The following is a 15723-nucleotide window of genomic DNA, read 5'->3' on the forward strand; positions in this document are numbered from 1 at the left end:
AGTGGTTGCAACAATTTCGGTGGATAATTTTAGAAAGAGAGGGTTCAGATGGTCTAGCCCAGCTGATTTGTAGGGATTCAGATTTTGCAGATCTTTCAGAACATCAGCTGTCTGGATTTGGGTGACTGAGAAGCAGGGGGCAACTTGGGCAAGTTGCTGCAGGGGGTGCAGAGCTGTTGGCTGGGGTAGGGGTAGCCAGGTGGAAAGCATGGCCAGCCGTAGAAAAATGCTTATTGAAATGATCGATTATCATAGATTTATCGGTGGTGACAGTGTTTCCTAGCCTCAGTGCAGTGGGCAGGTGGGAGGAGGTGCTCTTATTCTCCATGGACTTTATAGTGTCCCAAAACGTTTTGTAATTAGTGCTACAGAATGCAAATTCCTGTTTGAAAAAGCTAGCCTTAGCTTTCCTAACTGATTGTGTATATTGCTTCCTGACTTCCCTGAAAAGTTGCATATCGCGGGGGCTATTCAATGCTAATGCAGAATGCCACAGGATGTTTTTGTGCTGGTAAATGGCAGTCAAGTCTGGGGTGAACCAAGGGCTATATCTGTTCTTATTTAAGATGGTGAGGAAAGCACTTTTAAAGAGCAACCAGGCATCCTCTACTGACGGGATGAGACCTGCTCGCTGAAGTGTTTTAGGGAGCGTTTGAGGGGTGGTCGTTTGACCGCGGACCCATTACGGATGCAGGCAATGAGGCAGTGATCGCAGAGATCTTGGTTGAAGATAGCAGAAGTGTATTTAGAGGGCAAGTTGGTCAGGATGATATCTAAGAGGGTTCCCATGGTTACATATTTAGGGATGTACCTGGTAGGTTCCTTGATCATTTGTGTGAGATTGAGAGCATGTAGCTTAGATTGTAGTACGGCCGGAGTTGTTAAGCATATCCCAGTTTAGGTCAGCTAACAGTACGAACTCTGAAAATAGATGGGGGGCAATCAATTCACATATGGTGTCCAGGGCACAGCTGGAGGTTGAGGGTGGTCTATAACAAGCGGCAACAGTGAGGGTCATGTTTCTGGAAATGTGGAAATAATCTTGTTTCTCATGGTCTGAGAGTCCTTTATATGCCTTTTGGCAAACTCCTTTTACTGAGGAGTGGCTTCCGTCCGGCCACTCTACCATAAAATCCTGACTGGTGGAGTGCTTCAAAGATGGTTGCCCTATTGGAAAGTTCTCCCATCTCCACAGAGGTACTCTGGAGCTCTGTCAGACTGACAATCGTGTTCTTGGTCACCTCCCTGATCAAGGCCCTTCTCCCCCGATTGCTCAGTTTGGCAGGGCGGCCAACTCTAGGAAGAGTCTTCGTGGTTCCAAACTTCTTTCATTTAAGAATAATGGAGGCCACTGTGTTTTTGGGAACCTTCAATGCTGAAGACATTTTTTGGTACCCTTTACAATTCCTTCAACCTCAAGGCTTGGTTTCTGCTTTGACATGCACTGTCAACTGTGGAACCTTATATTGACAGGTGTGTGCCGTTCCAAATCATGTCCAATCAATTGAATTTACCACAGGTGGACCCCAAACAAGTTGTAGGAACATCTCAAGGATGGTCAATGGCAACAGGATGCACCTGAGCTCAATTTCGAGTCTCGTAGAAAAGGTTCTGAATACTTATGTAAATAAGGTTCTAAAATTCTATTTTGTTTTTTTAATACATTTGCAAACATTTCTAAAAACTTGTTTTCACTTTGTCGTTATGTTGTATTGTGTGTAGATTGATGAGGGAAAAGTGAATTTAATCCAATTTAGAATAAGGCTTTTTGAATGTGACAATGTTATAAACAAGCGAAGCAAGGATAATAATTTAAAAAAGAAAACTGAGATAACCAAATTATATAATAGCTTGTTTATTAGGCTAAATATCGACATCACTTTCATGTATGTGCAATCGATAGACCTACCTAGTATTAACACATTAGGCCACTTAAATATTTGTATCTGTTAGGCCTGTAGGCTAGTATTATCGAAAAGCTGACACATTTTACTGTAACCTAACCAATGACCTAAATGTCAACTTATTAGGTATATGGCAACAATTAGCTTGCTACTATTTTTATTGTTTAATTATTTAATTGTATAATACCTGTAGGCCTACTTGAAGCTCACTGATTTGTTGAGCAATTATGGAAACCATTGTAATCCTATTTTTAGGTCATGTTGAAAAAGCAACTTTGACTTTATTCATATTTGCTCCCAGTTGAGACAAACTGAAGAAATGCTGAAATTACATAATCAAACATTGCATACAAAATAGCACAAGAAAACACTTAGAATACATAACATATGGCAAACATTTCCGGAACAAAAATATCAACCCGAAAACATGTTGGTCCCATGGTTCATGAGCTGAAATAAAATATCCCAGACATTTTCCATAAGTACAAAAAGCTTATATCTCTAAAATGTTGTGCATTAGTGAGCATCTCTCCTTTGCCAAGACAATACATCCAACAGACAGCTGTGGAAAATCAAGAAGTTGATTGTGCTGGGGACAATAAAAAGGCCACTTTAAAACGTGTAGTTTTGTCACACAACAGTTTTGAAGGAGCAAGCAATTGGCATGCTGACTGTATGAATGTACACCAGAGCTGTAGCCAGAGAATGTAATGTTAATTTCTCTACCAAAGTCATTTTAAGGAATTTGGCAGTTTGTCCAACCGGCCTCACAACCGCAGATCATGTGTATGGCGTCATGTGAGTGAGCAGTTGGCTGATGTCAACGTTGTGAACACAATGCCCCACATCCGGCTTCTTCACCTGCAGAATTGTCTGAGACCAGCTATCCGGACAGCTGATGAAACTGTTGGTTTGCATAACCGAAGAATTTGCACAAACTGTCAGAAACTGTCTCGAGGAAGCTCATCTGCATGCTCGTGCTCCTCACCAGGGTCTTGACCTGAATGCAGTTCGGCATTGTAACCCACTTCAGTGGAAGAATGCTCACTTTTGATGGCCACTGGCAAGCTGGAGAAGTGTGCTCTTCCTGGATGAATCCCTGTTTTAACTGTACCAGGCAGATGGCAGACAGCATGTATGGTGTTGTGTGGGCGAACGGTTTGCTGATCTCAACATTGTGAACAGTGTGCCCCATGGTGGTGGGGTTATAGTATGGGCAGGCATAAGCTACGGACAACGAACACAATTGCATGTTATTGATTGTAATTTTAATACACAAATCCCGTGACGAGATCCTGAAGTCCATTGTCACGCCATTCATCCGCTGCCATCACCTCATGTTTCAGTATGATAATGCAAGTCCCCAATGTCGCAAGGATCTGTACACAATTCCTGGAAGCGGAAAATGTCCCAGTTAGTCCATGGCCTGCATACTCACCAGACCTGTCACCCATTGAGCCTGTTTGGAATGCTGTGGATTGACATGTACTACAGCGTGCTCCAGTTCTCGCCAATATCGAGAAACTTCGCACAGCCATTGAAGACAAGTGGGACATTCCACAGGTGGCAATCAACAGCTTGATCAACTCTATGTGGAGGAGATGTGTCGTGCTGCATGAGGCAAATTGTGGTCACACCAGACACAGACTATTTTTCTGATCCATGCCCCTACTTTTTTAAATTTGATCTGTGACCAACAGATGCATTTCTGTATTCCCAGTCATGTGAACTCTATAGATTAGGGCCTACTGCATTTATTTCAATTGACTGATTTCCTCATATGAACTGTAACTCAGTTAAATCTTTGAAATTGTTGCATGTTTCATTTATATTTTTGTTCAGTGTATAATACAAATATACATAATAGGCTACAGATTTGTATTTCTCTTGTTGGGAAAATTTCATTCTGTAAAAAAGACTGAATAGCCATAAATCATTTAAGGCTACAGCGAGCTCTTTGCATCTTCGGGATCGATGTCCCGTCCACGGGATTGTTGAGCTAACGTAGGCTAATGCAATTAGCATGAGGTTGTAAGTAACAAGACAATTTCCCAGGACATAGACATATCTGATATTGGCAGAAAGATTAACAAGAATTTAAGCTAACAGCACTGTCCAATTTGCAGTAGCTATTACAGTGAAAGAATACCATCCTATAGTTTGAGGAGAGTAAACCATTTTGAACATAAAAAGTTAATAAAAAAATTAGGCACATTTGAGCAGTCTTGATACAAAAGTTTGAACAGAAATGCAATGGTTCATTGGATCAGTCTAAAACTTTGCACACACACCAAAATCTAAATGGCACCTGGCCTGGAATAATAATTATGTCCTTTCTCTTGCATTTCAAAGATGATGGTACAAAAAGAACTGTTGTTTTTTCCTTTGTATTATATTTTACCAGATCTATTGTGTTATATTCTCCTACATTCCTTTCACATTTACACAAACTTCAAAGTGTTTCCTTTCAAATGGTACCAAGAATATGCATATCCTTGCTTCAAGGCCTACAGGCAGTTATATGAGTATGTCATTTTAGGCTGATATTTTAAAAAAAGGGGCGGATCCTTTTAAGACTATTTTCTGGAATAATTTTCAGCACGGGACAGCAGCTCCTGTAACAACACAGTTAAGTTTAACTTTGGAACGAGTTAACTGGATGGTTTTTGGGAAACCGGTGTGACGTATGCCTAAATTCCATTGCGATGGGGAATCCAGACCCTGGTCATCCAGAATCACAACACACGGACTACAGCCCCATTGAAGTGTGCACATCATTTTCGTGATGTTGTCAGCTAACCCATTTACACACCCACACTATTCCAAAACAAAATGTGTTTTTTAACATACTTAATTACCATTTTTTGGAACGAAAACTTCGTCACTCATGTTGTTATTAATTATATGTCATATTTCATAGAAATCTGGAAACATTGAACAGTCACTAAAATAAAAGTGTAATGTGAAACTAGAAAATGTCAAAATATAGCATGATTAATACACATGGGATATGGTGGAACGATAAGAACAGTTTTTACAAGTAGAATCTAATAATTTTATTCCAACTACAGTTAACTTGTGTATATACTGCATTTTGTCTGAAAAACTTCACTAACAACTCAACGAGTTGGTGGCAAAAATCTAATCCAAACTCAAGTTAGTGGCACCACCTGCTGGCCAGCATAGAAAAAGACAGAGGAGAGGGTTTACTATAGGTCAGGATCACTGCTGGAGGACATACAAAAATATAGCTGATGCTTTCCATATTTTTATTACATGAGCAAGAAGACAAGAAGATCAAGGCATAACCCACAACTCTTGAGCATTTACATGGCCTCAGATAATACTCCCAAGTTTTTAGAATATTAACCTCATTTAGTAAAACTCAAAAGGATGGACGACGCCATAATAGTCCCTGTCTATCATAGATGTGAAGTCTTTGTGTAGCAGAATGAGTAGTACACAAGGAGAACATTCCCATGCTATTTTCAGGTCTTGGTTAGTCTCAACAGTCTTTGAATGTCAGGCTCGATGTTGATAGTCTCAAATTTTTTGCTGTAACGTTTAAAGGGCTCTCCCTCTGGCCCAACCAGGAATTTCTCAAAATTCCAAGAGATGTCTGTCCTGCTGATGGGACTCCAGATGAGGAATTTAGGATCCTGGATGAGGGTGTGTGGATCATCATCAGGATAGGGAAGTTTGTCTTTCAAATAGGCAAAGACAGGGTGGGTGTTGGTTCCATTCACATCACACTTTTCAAAGACAGTGAAGCCAGGCTGGTAGCCATCTCCTGGACGCACATACTTTAATGAGTTCAGGATCTCCCCATTTGAACAGTTCTCCTGTAAAACATGCAACATTCTCATCTGACATTAATCATTAAACAAATCACCCGATACCTGTAAATTAACAGAATCTTTTACTAGATTAGCTTGTTTTCATTGATTTTACAGAACCACATAACCAAAGGCCACAATGTCGCATACTGACCTGGTAGCCAAACTGATTGCAGGGGAAGCCCAGGACCACTAGCCGGTGAGGGTACTTGCTCTGGAGCAAGTTGAGCTGGCTGTAGTCCCGGGTGGTTGTCCCTCAGAGCGATGCCACATTCTCAATGAGGACCACCCGCCCTCGAAACACATTGAAATCTACTAAACTCCCCTCCAGGGTCGTGGCCTTCAGATCATAGAAGGTCTTCGCGATGAACGCCATTGTCCTGTTCTGTAGTTACTAGCAGTAGTGAGGACCAGTGTGTCTGTGTGTATTACTACCTCAGGTCACCACAGACTTCAGATATGTGCCTGCCTTACCTGGGTGTCAAATATCTCTGCAGTAAAATGATACCCACCTGACATACAATACTGTCACACACAAAGGTAGATAGGCTCATATCTCAGCTTGTAAACTTGCACAGAACGGTATGAACGGGGTCATGTTAAATTAAATCTATGGTTATTCGTTGCATGGTTCGTTAAAATGGCCTAATTTAAAAAACAAGATTACTTGCATACTGAATACGTAATGTTTTTTTATACAAATGACATGTTCTTCATGTTGGCCAAATACACCTAGCGGTTTTACAGTCAGACTCTTGTCTGTGAATCTGATCTAGTAACAATGTATTCCACAGTATCGAAACATTTACCAGAGATGTAATGTACAGTCAAATACACTACACTAGTATTTGACTCCTGAGTGGCGCAGCGGTCTAAGGCACTGCATCTCAGTGCAAGAGGCATCACTACAGTCCCTGGTTGGAATCCAGGTTGTATACCATCTGGCTGTGATTGGGAGTCCCATAGTGCGGCGCACAATTGGCCCGGCATCGTCATGCTTTGGCCGTCATTGTAAATAAGATTTTGTTATTAACTGACTTACCTATATAAAGGTAACTTTATATATATATATATAAGTATATATATAAAAATAAAGAAAAGTACAGTTGTCATTACAAATGACTTATTTCCTGTGAGAATATTGAGAAGGGAACCATGTATACAGCCCTTTATAATAGTGTATGTGCATGCACCATAGTGGCATTTGCTACAGCTTTTCAACCTGTAAAAATACCTAGAATTTGTCATGACAACTTGTAAATTCACAAAACATTCAAGCTACTAACAATAACATGATGTCTGTTTTAGATTTGAGTATTTGGCTTCATGCATGTTTGAGTATGGGTTAGTCTTCCACAGGTAAATGAGCCCTACTTGCTAGCCTGGATTTTATTTCTGCTTGTGAATAATTTAACCATGCCCTCTGCCCACCCTATCTCCCATTTCCTCGTCTCATCTCCTAAAGCACCAATCAAGAGCTTCAGATTCTCTTTGGTCCGTCCCACTATTAATCTATTTAGCAAATTAATTTGTAAGCATAATTAGCTTTTTCAAGTAGACAGCAACGTTTGTGATATGAAGGTTAAAATTGTGGCAAAACTTTGATGCATCATGCCCATGGGGACACAGGGGCACGCGCACCATCAGATTTGTCTCGTTTAAAAAAAAAAAAAAAAATACTAACGCTACTAGCCACCAAACAATTTTATGACGTTGGCTTTAACTAGCCCATATAGGTTCCCAATCTCCTAACCTCATAACTAGCTACCAAGAAGGCATTTCAGGCTATCAAGTTACAGTAGCTAGCTTGTCTAACAATCTTAGCTGCCTGCCAGCAAGGTTAGTCGATTTTAGAAAAGCAAGCAATAACTAAATGTATTGAAGACTCACATTCCTTTCAATATTTTACCCGAGATTTTAGTCTCTTAAAAAAAATATACCCCAGTCAGGACAATAGACAGCTCAAGGGGTATGCTTAGATAAGCAGGGGAAAAAATGATATAAAATTAGATGCAGGAAAAAGCTAAATTGAGCCCTCTTCCGATCCACCTGCCAATCATCCTCATGTACTTTGTGCACCTCAGATTTTTGGGGTGCATGACGCCCCTGGTGGCAACAAATTATACAGGGGTAGGCTTAAGTATACCTTGTCGATCCAAACGAGTGGAGCTGCAACTTTCAGTGTAGCATTGCAGACAGCAGCCCATCAGCAGGCAAATCTTCTTATTACATGTTGACTACTCAACTCAGGGTGCCATCAGTTTGGGTGTTGCAAAGCCAGGTAATAAACATGAAAAGGTCAAGTAACTATAAAACAACACATGAAGATGAAAATTTAACAGTGAGTAAAACTATAAAATGCATGAATCTGAGCAACAGTCAGTAAAAACCGAACATACAGTTGAAGTCGGAAGTGTACATACACTTGTGTTGGAGTCATTAAAACTTGTTTTTCAACCACTCCACAAATTTCTTGTTAACAAACTATAGTTTTGGCAAGTCGTTTAGGACATCTACTTTGCGCATGACACACAATTTTTCCAACAATTGTTTACAGGCAGATTATTTCACTGTATCACAATTCCAGTGAATCAGAAGTTTACATACACTAAATTGAGTGTGCCTTTAAACAGAAGAAAATTATATCATGGTTTTAGAGGCTTCTGATAGGCTAATTGACATAATTTGAGTCAATTGGAGGTGTACCCGTGGATGTATTTCAAGGCCTACCTTCAAACTCAGTGCCTCTTTGCTTGACATAATTGGAAAATCAAAAGAAATCAGCCAAGACCTCAAAAAAAATGTAGACCTTCACAAGTCCGGTTCATCCTTGGGAGCAATTTCCAATTGCCTAGAGGTACCACGTTCATCTGTACAAACAATAGTACGCAAGTATAAACACCATGGGACCACGCAGCCGCCATATCGCTCAGGAAGGAGACACGGTCTGTCTCCTAGAGATTAACGTACTTGGTACAAAAAAGTGCAAATGAATCCCAGAACAACAGCAAAGGACCTTGGAAGATGCTGGAGGAAACAGGTACAAAGTATCTTTATCCACAGTAAAACGAGTCCTATATCGACATAACCTGAAAGGCTGCTCAGCAAGGAAGAAGGCACTGCTCCAAACCGCCACAAAAAGCCAGAATACGGTTTGAAACTGTACATGGGGACAAAGATCATACTTTTTGGAGAAATGTCCTCTGGTCTGATGAAACAAAAATAGAACTGTTTGGACATAATGACCATCGTTATGTTTGGAGGACTTTGCTTTGCTGCAGGAGGACTGGTGCACCTCACAAAATAGATGGCATGATTTTATAGGGAAATTATATATATTTATAATTTTCTCCCCAATTTCGTGGTATCCAATTGTTAGTATTTACGGACTTGTCTTATCGCTGCAACTCCCGTACGGACTCGGGGGAGGCAAAGGTCGAGAGCCATGCGTCCTCCGAAACACAACCGCACTGCTTCTTAACACAGTGCACATCCAACCCGGAAGCCAGCCGCACCAATGTGTCAGAGGAAACCTGGTCAGCGTGCACTGTGCAAGGCCCACCACAGGAGTCGCTAGTCCGCGATGAGACAAGAATATCCCTAACGGCCAAACCCTCCCTAACCTGGACGACGCTGGGCCAATGGTGCCCCGCCCCATGGTCCTCCCAGTCGCGGCCGGCTGCGACAGAGCCTGGGCTCAAACCCAGAGTCTCTGGTGGCACAGCTATCACTGCAATGCAGTGCCTTAGACCACTGCGCCACCCGGGAGGGCCCCATTATGTGGATATATTGAAGAAACATCTCAAGACATCAGTCAGGAAGTTAAAGCTTGATCGCAAATGGGTCTTCCAAATGGACAATGACTCCAAGCATACTTCCAAAGTTGTGGCAAAATGGCTTAAGGACAACAAAGTCAAGGTATTGGAGTGGCCATCACAAAGCCCTGACCTCAATCCTATAGAAAAGTTGTGGGCAGAACTGAAAAAGCATGTGCAAGCAAGATGGTCTACAAACCTGACTCAGTTACACCAGCTCTGTCAGGAGGAATGGGCCAAAATTCACCCAATTTATTGTGGGAAGCTTGTGGAAGGCAATTTAAAGGCAATGCTACCAAATACTAATTGAGTGTATGTAAACTTCTGACCCACTGGGAATGTGATGAAAGGAATAAAAGCTGAAATAAATAATTCTCTCTACTATTATTCTGACATTTCACATTCTTAAAATAAAGTGGTGGTCCTAACTGACCTAAGACAGGGAATTTTTACTTGGGATTAAATGTCAGGAATTGTGAAAAACTGAATTTAAATGTATTTGGCTAAGGTGTATGTAAACTTCCGACTCAACTGTCCTCACAGATATAATAAGTTAATCATCATTTCATTGCCATTATGTCACAGGGCCAGAGGTATTGCAAAAACAACTAAATATTTTAGCCAAACACTCCCAGGTTGAGAGTTTTGCCTCATGCTAACATGCGCAGGCCTTCTGGGAGTTGTCCTCTTTGTCCTGCTCTCCCTCCAGATAAGTCATGTCTCGGTATTTATTAATTGAACCCTGGAAGGCATCCATCTCTTTCTTGTGAGCATGCAAGACCAGCTCTGTCAACCGGGTGAACGACTAGAAGACGTAAAGAAAATATTTTATCACAATTGCCTCACATAATCACCCAACAGAGTACATACAAGGTATCGACTCAATAAGGCCTATGACTCACCTCATTTATGTTGCAGTTGGTGCAGGCACTTGTCTCAAAGAACTCCATTCCATAGGTTTTTGCTAGCTGTAACACAATAGTTCATTAAGGATGGAAAATGTCAAACTGTGTATGAAAGAAAACTATTATGACTGAGGAAAACAGCAAGATAAAGGCCAACCTTGTTCCCTTGTTCTTTAGGCACTTTCCTCTTCTGTGCCTCATCAGCCTTGTTCCCCACCAGGATCCTCTGCACCTTGTCAAGTGCAAACTGAAACATATTGAGACAGGGTTGTGAAAAAGACGACTGGGCACCTACAGTTCACTAAAAAGATGTAAAAACTGGGTAACAAACAAAGATAAACAGAAACAGAGAATGGGAGACAAACAGACTGACCAAGTGAATGAAGGAGGGCAGTTTGATCAGGTGTTAGCCTTACCTCATCCACATCGCTAGCCCACTTCACAATGTGCTGAAAGGAACGGGAACTAGTGATGTCATACACCAGGATAAAACCCTGGTGAATGATAAAGAGAGGAGGGAGGGACCGTCATGACCGATTGTGAGCACATAACTAATGGTGAGCAACGGGACCAAGCACTTGATGTTGTAAAATGGTTTTAATTCCGGTAATGTACTTCATTTCTGGACAGTGATTATTTGTGTGTAGAGAACCCACCTGTGCCCGTCTGTAGTACTGCTTGGTGATGGTCTGGTACCGTTCCTGGCCAGCAGTATCCCTAGTGTAGACAGAAAGGCATAGAGGCAATCCCCAGTTTTACATGGTGATGTGACCACATATCAGAATATGTCTCAATCAAAGAGGTAAAGCATATCTTACACTTACATAATGAAAACATGACATTTGTGATGGATGTGTCAGTAACCACTGCATTATGGTGAGTGAGTTGTTCTCACAAAGATCTGTTCACTCACCAGATCTGTACGCGCACTTTAATGCCATCTATTTTTAATGTTTTCATTTTGAAATCCACTCCTACAGAATACAAAAATATAATGTTATGCATGGCAAACATGTTACTATTGGCTTGTTAATTCATCTTCTCTATCTTTCGTCTCAATTGGTTTTATTTAATTTCACTCGTGCTATCCTGTTTATTCTTTCCCCATTGCAGGACTGTAATATATAGTTTTACCGAAGGCTCAAATATTGTAGCCTATCCTACTGGTGGTTAAAACAAGTTTTTCCTGAATAAAAAATGATCAAAAGAAATGACATCGCATTGGCACATTTTCCTTCTCATGACTTACCAAATCAGCCTGTACTAGTCAATAAGTATCGCTGGTAACGTAACATTCTTCCACTTGGCTAACAAAAATGTATATTGGCCAGTTTGGAAGTAGACACTGATGGGGACTGTTTTTTTTTTTTTTTAGATACCCACTTATCACAGTTGAATGTCCTTTCAATCTGTCATCTTGCTCATGGAAATTCCATTTTTTTTGTCATTTACTACAGTGTATTTCAGCAGGGCCAATGGACAGTGAAGACGTGACTTGAGTGTATCGACTTCTGCATTAAATATATCTCACCTACAACAACCTTCATTTAAATGTCAATGGTGTGTGATAGATTCACAGTTGAAAAAGCATAAAAACCAATCAAATAGTATGACGTAAAATGTCAGTTGCTTGCAACATTGTCATAACCACCATACCTGCCACAAACAGAGTAAACACAGAGCTGACACAAACACGTCACACAAGGATATGCTACAGGCAACAGACAGGCCATTATATGTTCTTGGTAAATCCAAACTGTGCTTCTAGTCATGTTAGAAACCATTCTGACTGTGTGTTGGACATGCCTAAAAAATGCCATGTCATCATCTTCAATAGCGATGGAGGCAGCCTTCCCAATTAGCACCCCAACACTGACAGATGGGAGAGAGAGCACATTCAAATTTGATATGCTGTACATGCTTCACTACCTTCGCATGCGTGTATATCTCCCTGTGCCAGTGTTATAGGCTAATCATGTGTTCAACACGTCTGACATTACATTCACTGCCAGTGAGGCCAGCCAAATCTTAATTGAGCTAATTTAGTGGGTAACACTATATTTCAGGAACTGGGGTTGGGGGTTCAAGACTGAACAATAATAAGGAATGAAGCAGAAGTAGAATCTAGGAGGGGAGACATCAGGTGCCTTCGTCTGATTCTGTTCTGTATGCTACTCTAACGGACCCATCCCCCTCACTAACATCAACCAAATACAATCGTTTTTTAGTAGATCAGCAGCAGCTAAGATTGCTTCACAGGGATTAAACACACCAGTAGAGCTGCAATGTAAGTCACAACCTTCCCCATTCCTTCTAATCACATATTATTTTGTTTAAGTTGAATAAACAGGAGGAAGAAAGTTACAGGGTTAGATAAACAACCTGAAGACATGTGCCTTAGTTTGTGTGTGTGTGTGTGTATATATATATATATATAATATGTAGACTTTCCTGTAATCTGCTGCGTTTCTAACAGGACCCCTGCTCTGTTACCCAGTCAGTCATACTGCTGGATCACCACCATTTTCATAAATAAGAGGGGGCAATGACTGCCGATGACCCATGGGAAATAAATCATACAGTAGGCTGAGTAGCCCTAAACAAAACAGAAGTCATTCTGGCCAATCAGTCCATTTTCTGCTGCATATCACATTTGTCATTATCATTAGACATTGGCCACATAAATAGGGGAAGAAAGGCTTCAGTATTGAGAGCACCATTTTAATGTGAGTTACATTGTCTGTCTATACCTGTACTTTGTATGAAAACAAAAATGAAGTGGTGGAGTAATGGAGTTACACAATCAGAGGGAACGCAGAAGATTAATTTCCCCCAACCCTGCCACTTCCTGTTCAAGAAAGACCTCCCTTCCGAGTAAATACCATCATCAGGCTTGGAGAGGCTTTCTAAGCAATTACAGATCCTGCCGTTCCATTGTGCTCTGCCAAAGAGAGGCGTATTTCCTTAAAGCTTCCCCCATCCATAATAGGCTAAAAGGCCCTGTATGTGATCATTATTGCAGGAAACACTGTACCATGAAAGTTTTGTCCAGTTTTAGATCCTTAGTCCATTCTGAATGCTTAGGCGACTAAATATATGCCTACACCTGTTGGCTGAAAACTAGATATTCCTTTAAACCATGTGTTTCTCAATGGGCAACATTTTTATCATGATGATAGATGGGAATCTAACCCTATTTAGAGGAATAATTGGTAATGTAATGTGACTGAGGCCTATCTTGAGCACTGTCCAGTGAGCTCACACTGGAGTTTCTAAACAAATGTGTCCATAGCCTGGGTTCAGGGGGAAATTATGTTGAACACGGGAATGATGGAAACTGAGGAAACAATCAACTGGTTGTAGTAAAGGCATGTTCTTTAGAAAACTGGTGTTTGTGAAAAGTCTCTTTTAGGTTTGCAGACCTAACAAAAACAACATTTGATTTATTTAACTAGGCAAGTCAGTTAAGAACAAATTCCTATTTGATACAGTTCGGACTACGGCATAGTAGAGTTTCAGAAATATGTCCTTCAATCAAGTCCTAGGTGACAGCATTTTAAATCTATTACGAAAAGTCCCGTCAAGCGTTTCGTATGGAATTTGCTGTCAATCACTTATTGTGGGAGTTGCATATTCGCGGCAAACTTGCCTGAATCAGTCAACAGTCAAACTAACCAATTGCAATCAACAGCAGCTTACCAAGTGTAGAGATATGCGACGAATGGAATTCATTATCCGTGAACCTGCACAACAAACAGGTCTTTCCAACCCCGGAATCTCCTAAAAGTAGCAACCTGAGCAAAACGTCATACTGCTTTGCCATGGCGGACAAAAAAAAATAGTTTCTTGTTCAGCGAAAACTCACTTGCATGGGGGCTGCTCTATGATTTGCCAGAAATCTGACAGATGGGAGGATCGAACATGCTTTTAGTACGGCGGCTAGATCAAAAGGCTTGGAGAAGCAACAACAGCACCACAAAAATAGTGGTTACAAATTAGCCTTTGTAAAAAATTGCCTTTGCCTATCTCCCCATGTGCCTCACTCAAATGAAAAATTGCCTATATACGTTTCATCTCTGTAAAGTAAAAAAATAAAATAATAATAATGTAAGCCTTTATCTTAAATGTAGTGTCAAAATGGTAACGTTAGCATTTGGTAATACATCTTCAATTCATGTTAAACTGCGCAGACTGATTTCATTAATATTGATACGTTGCCATTATCTACCAGGAGATGTCAGTGTTTCTCGTAACAAATACTGGGGCTCTTTCCTCCTGTTTTTTTGTTTGTTGCTGTTTTGTTGTAGTTCTTGAAAACTAGGTCTAACTCTGCCATTTCCCTAGTTTTCAGCTGTTGGCTCATGTGAACTTTGTTTTAACGTCAATAATCATAATTTGCAATATGGCTCTTATCTTTCAACAGCGTGAAAGAATCCTTCAAAAATCCTCCATACAGCTGTGTGCCTCAATCTGCCGAAACTACACTTCCCGAGTTACACTTCCACACAGGTGTTCAGAGCACGTTAGATAGCACAGGTCTATGTTTCAGTCTTGTTTTCCATAAACAAGCGCTGTGATATGGCCGTGTGGGAACACTAACCCTATAACTTTGTTTCAATTTAAATGTTTAATGATTTCTCGCTGATATGAAACATAACGTCATTGTGCTTCCGAAACCGGACCGCAGGCGGTGCGTGTTGTTAAAACCGAGCGCCATGGCTCTTAACAAAACTCCCCCGCCCAAAAGACTCCTTCGTCCAATGGCTTATGTGTAATGTACTGAAACAGTGTCATGATCAAGGGTTAGGGTTTTGATGTATGCATACCCCGCAATAAGCTTACCATGGTGTTGATAGACTAGTGCAGCAGATAGTGTTGTATATGGACATACCAGTCTACCATCCAGTGGCGACTCGCTATTCAGGGTAGGTGGGGCGGAGCCCAAAAAAACCTGTTTTGTGCTCCACCTGTTTGTTTTGCCATTACGTGTCACATATCAGTTTACAAACAATGTTAAAATAATCATTGAGTTAATAAAGCCACATACAAACATGGTCACTTTTTTTTGCTTTCTTGAGTAAGGCAGCTCCAAAATGTGGATGTTCCAGCCTAGCTCAGCGCTTTCTGAGGTGGTGGGGAAGCCAGCGGAAAATACGGAGTGGCGGGGTTGGTAATGTTCTCTAGTTGCGCCGTGATTGGCTCAGTGTTCTGTCACTCATGGGGACACCACATAAATCTACAGGGGGAGCTCAAAAATTGAAGC

General features: G+C 40.9%; 2 protein-coding genes across 2 annotated transcripts; both read right to left on the reverse strand.

Annotated features, from left to right (window-relative positions):
• Window positions 1–5008: 5008 nt before the first annotated feature.
• On the reverse strand, window positions 5009–7930 carry gpx2 (glutathione peroxidase 2). Its single transcript, XM_064928284.1, has 2 exons — window positions 5895–7930; window positions 5009–5746 (listed from the first exon to the last, which is right to left on the reverse strand). The coding sequence occupies exons 1-2, from the start codon at window positions 6114–6116 to the stop codon at window positions 5393–5395; spliced, it is 576 nt and encodes a 191-aa protein (XP_064784356.1). The 5' UTR covers window positions 6117–7930; the 3' UTR covers window positions 5009–5392.
• Window positions 7931–8062: 132 nt separating this feature from the next.
• LOC135508235 (ras-related protein Rab-15-like) lies at window positions 8063–14910 on the reverse strand. The gene is made up of 7 exons (XM_064928283.1): window positions 14160–14910; window positions 11374–11434; window positions 11117–11177; window positions 10877–10954; window positions 10618–10707; window positions 10458–10523; window positions 8063–10360 (listed from the first exon to the last, which is right to left on the reverse strand). The coding sequence occupies exons 1-7, from the start codon at window positions 14281–14283 to the stop codon at window positions 10211–10213; spliced, it is 630 nt and encodes a 209-aa protein (XP_064784355.1). The 5' UTR covers window positions 14284–14910; the 3' UTR covers window positions 8063–10210.
• Window positions 14911–15723: the final 813 nt, after the last annotated feature.

This window comes from Oncorhynchus masou, chromosome 21, assembly GCF_036934945.1.
Source record: "Oncorhynchus masou masou isolate Uvic2021 chromosome 21, UVic_Omas_1.1, whole genome shotgun sequence".
In the NCBI taxonomy this organism is placed as follows: Eukaryota; Metazoa; Chordata; class Actinopteri; order Salmoniformes; family Salmonidae; genus Oncorhynchus; species Oncorhynchus masou.

Excerpts from the sequence above, each read along its gene's own strand:
- LOC135508235 (XM_064928283.1), bottom strand. The coding sequence starts at position 14,283 with ATGGCAAAGCAGTATGACGTTTTGCTCAGGTTGCTACTTTTAGGAGAT. Across the intron at positions 11,435-14,159 it reads GTCGCATATCTCTACACTTG|GAGTGGATTTCAAAATGAAA; the intron begins GTAAGCTGCTGT and ends TGTATTCTGTAG. Across the intron at positions 10,708-10,876 it reads GGGCTAGCGATGTGGATGAG|TTTGCACTTGACAAGGTGCA; the intron begins GTAAGGCTAACA and ends AATATGTTTCAG.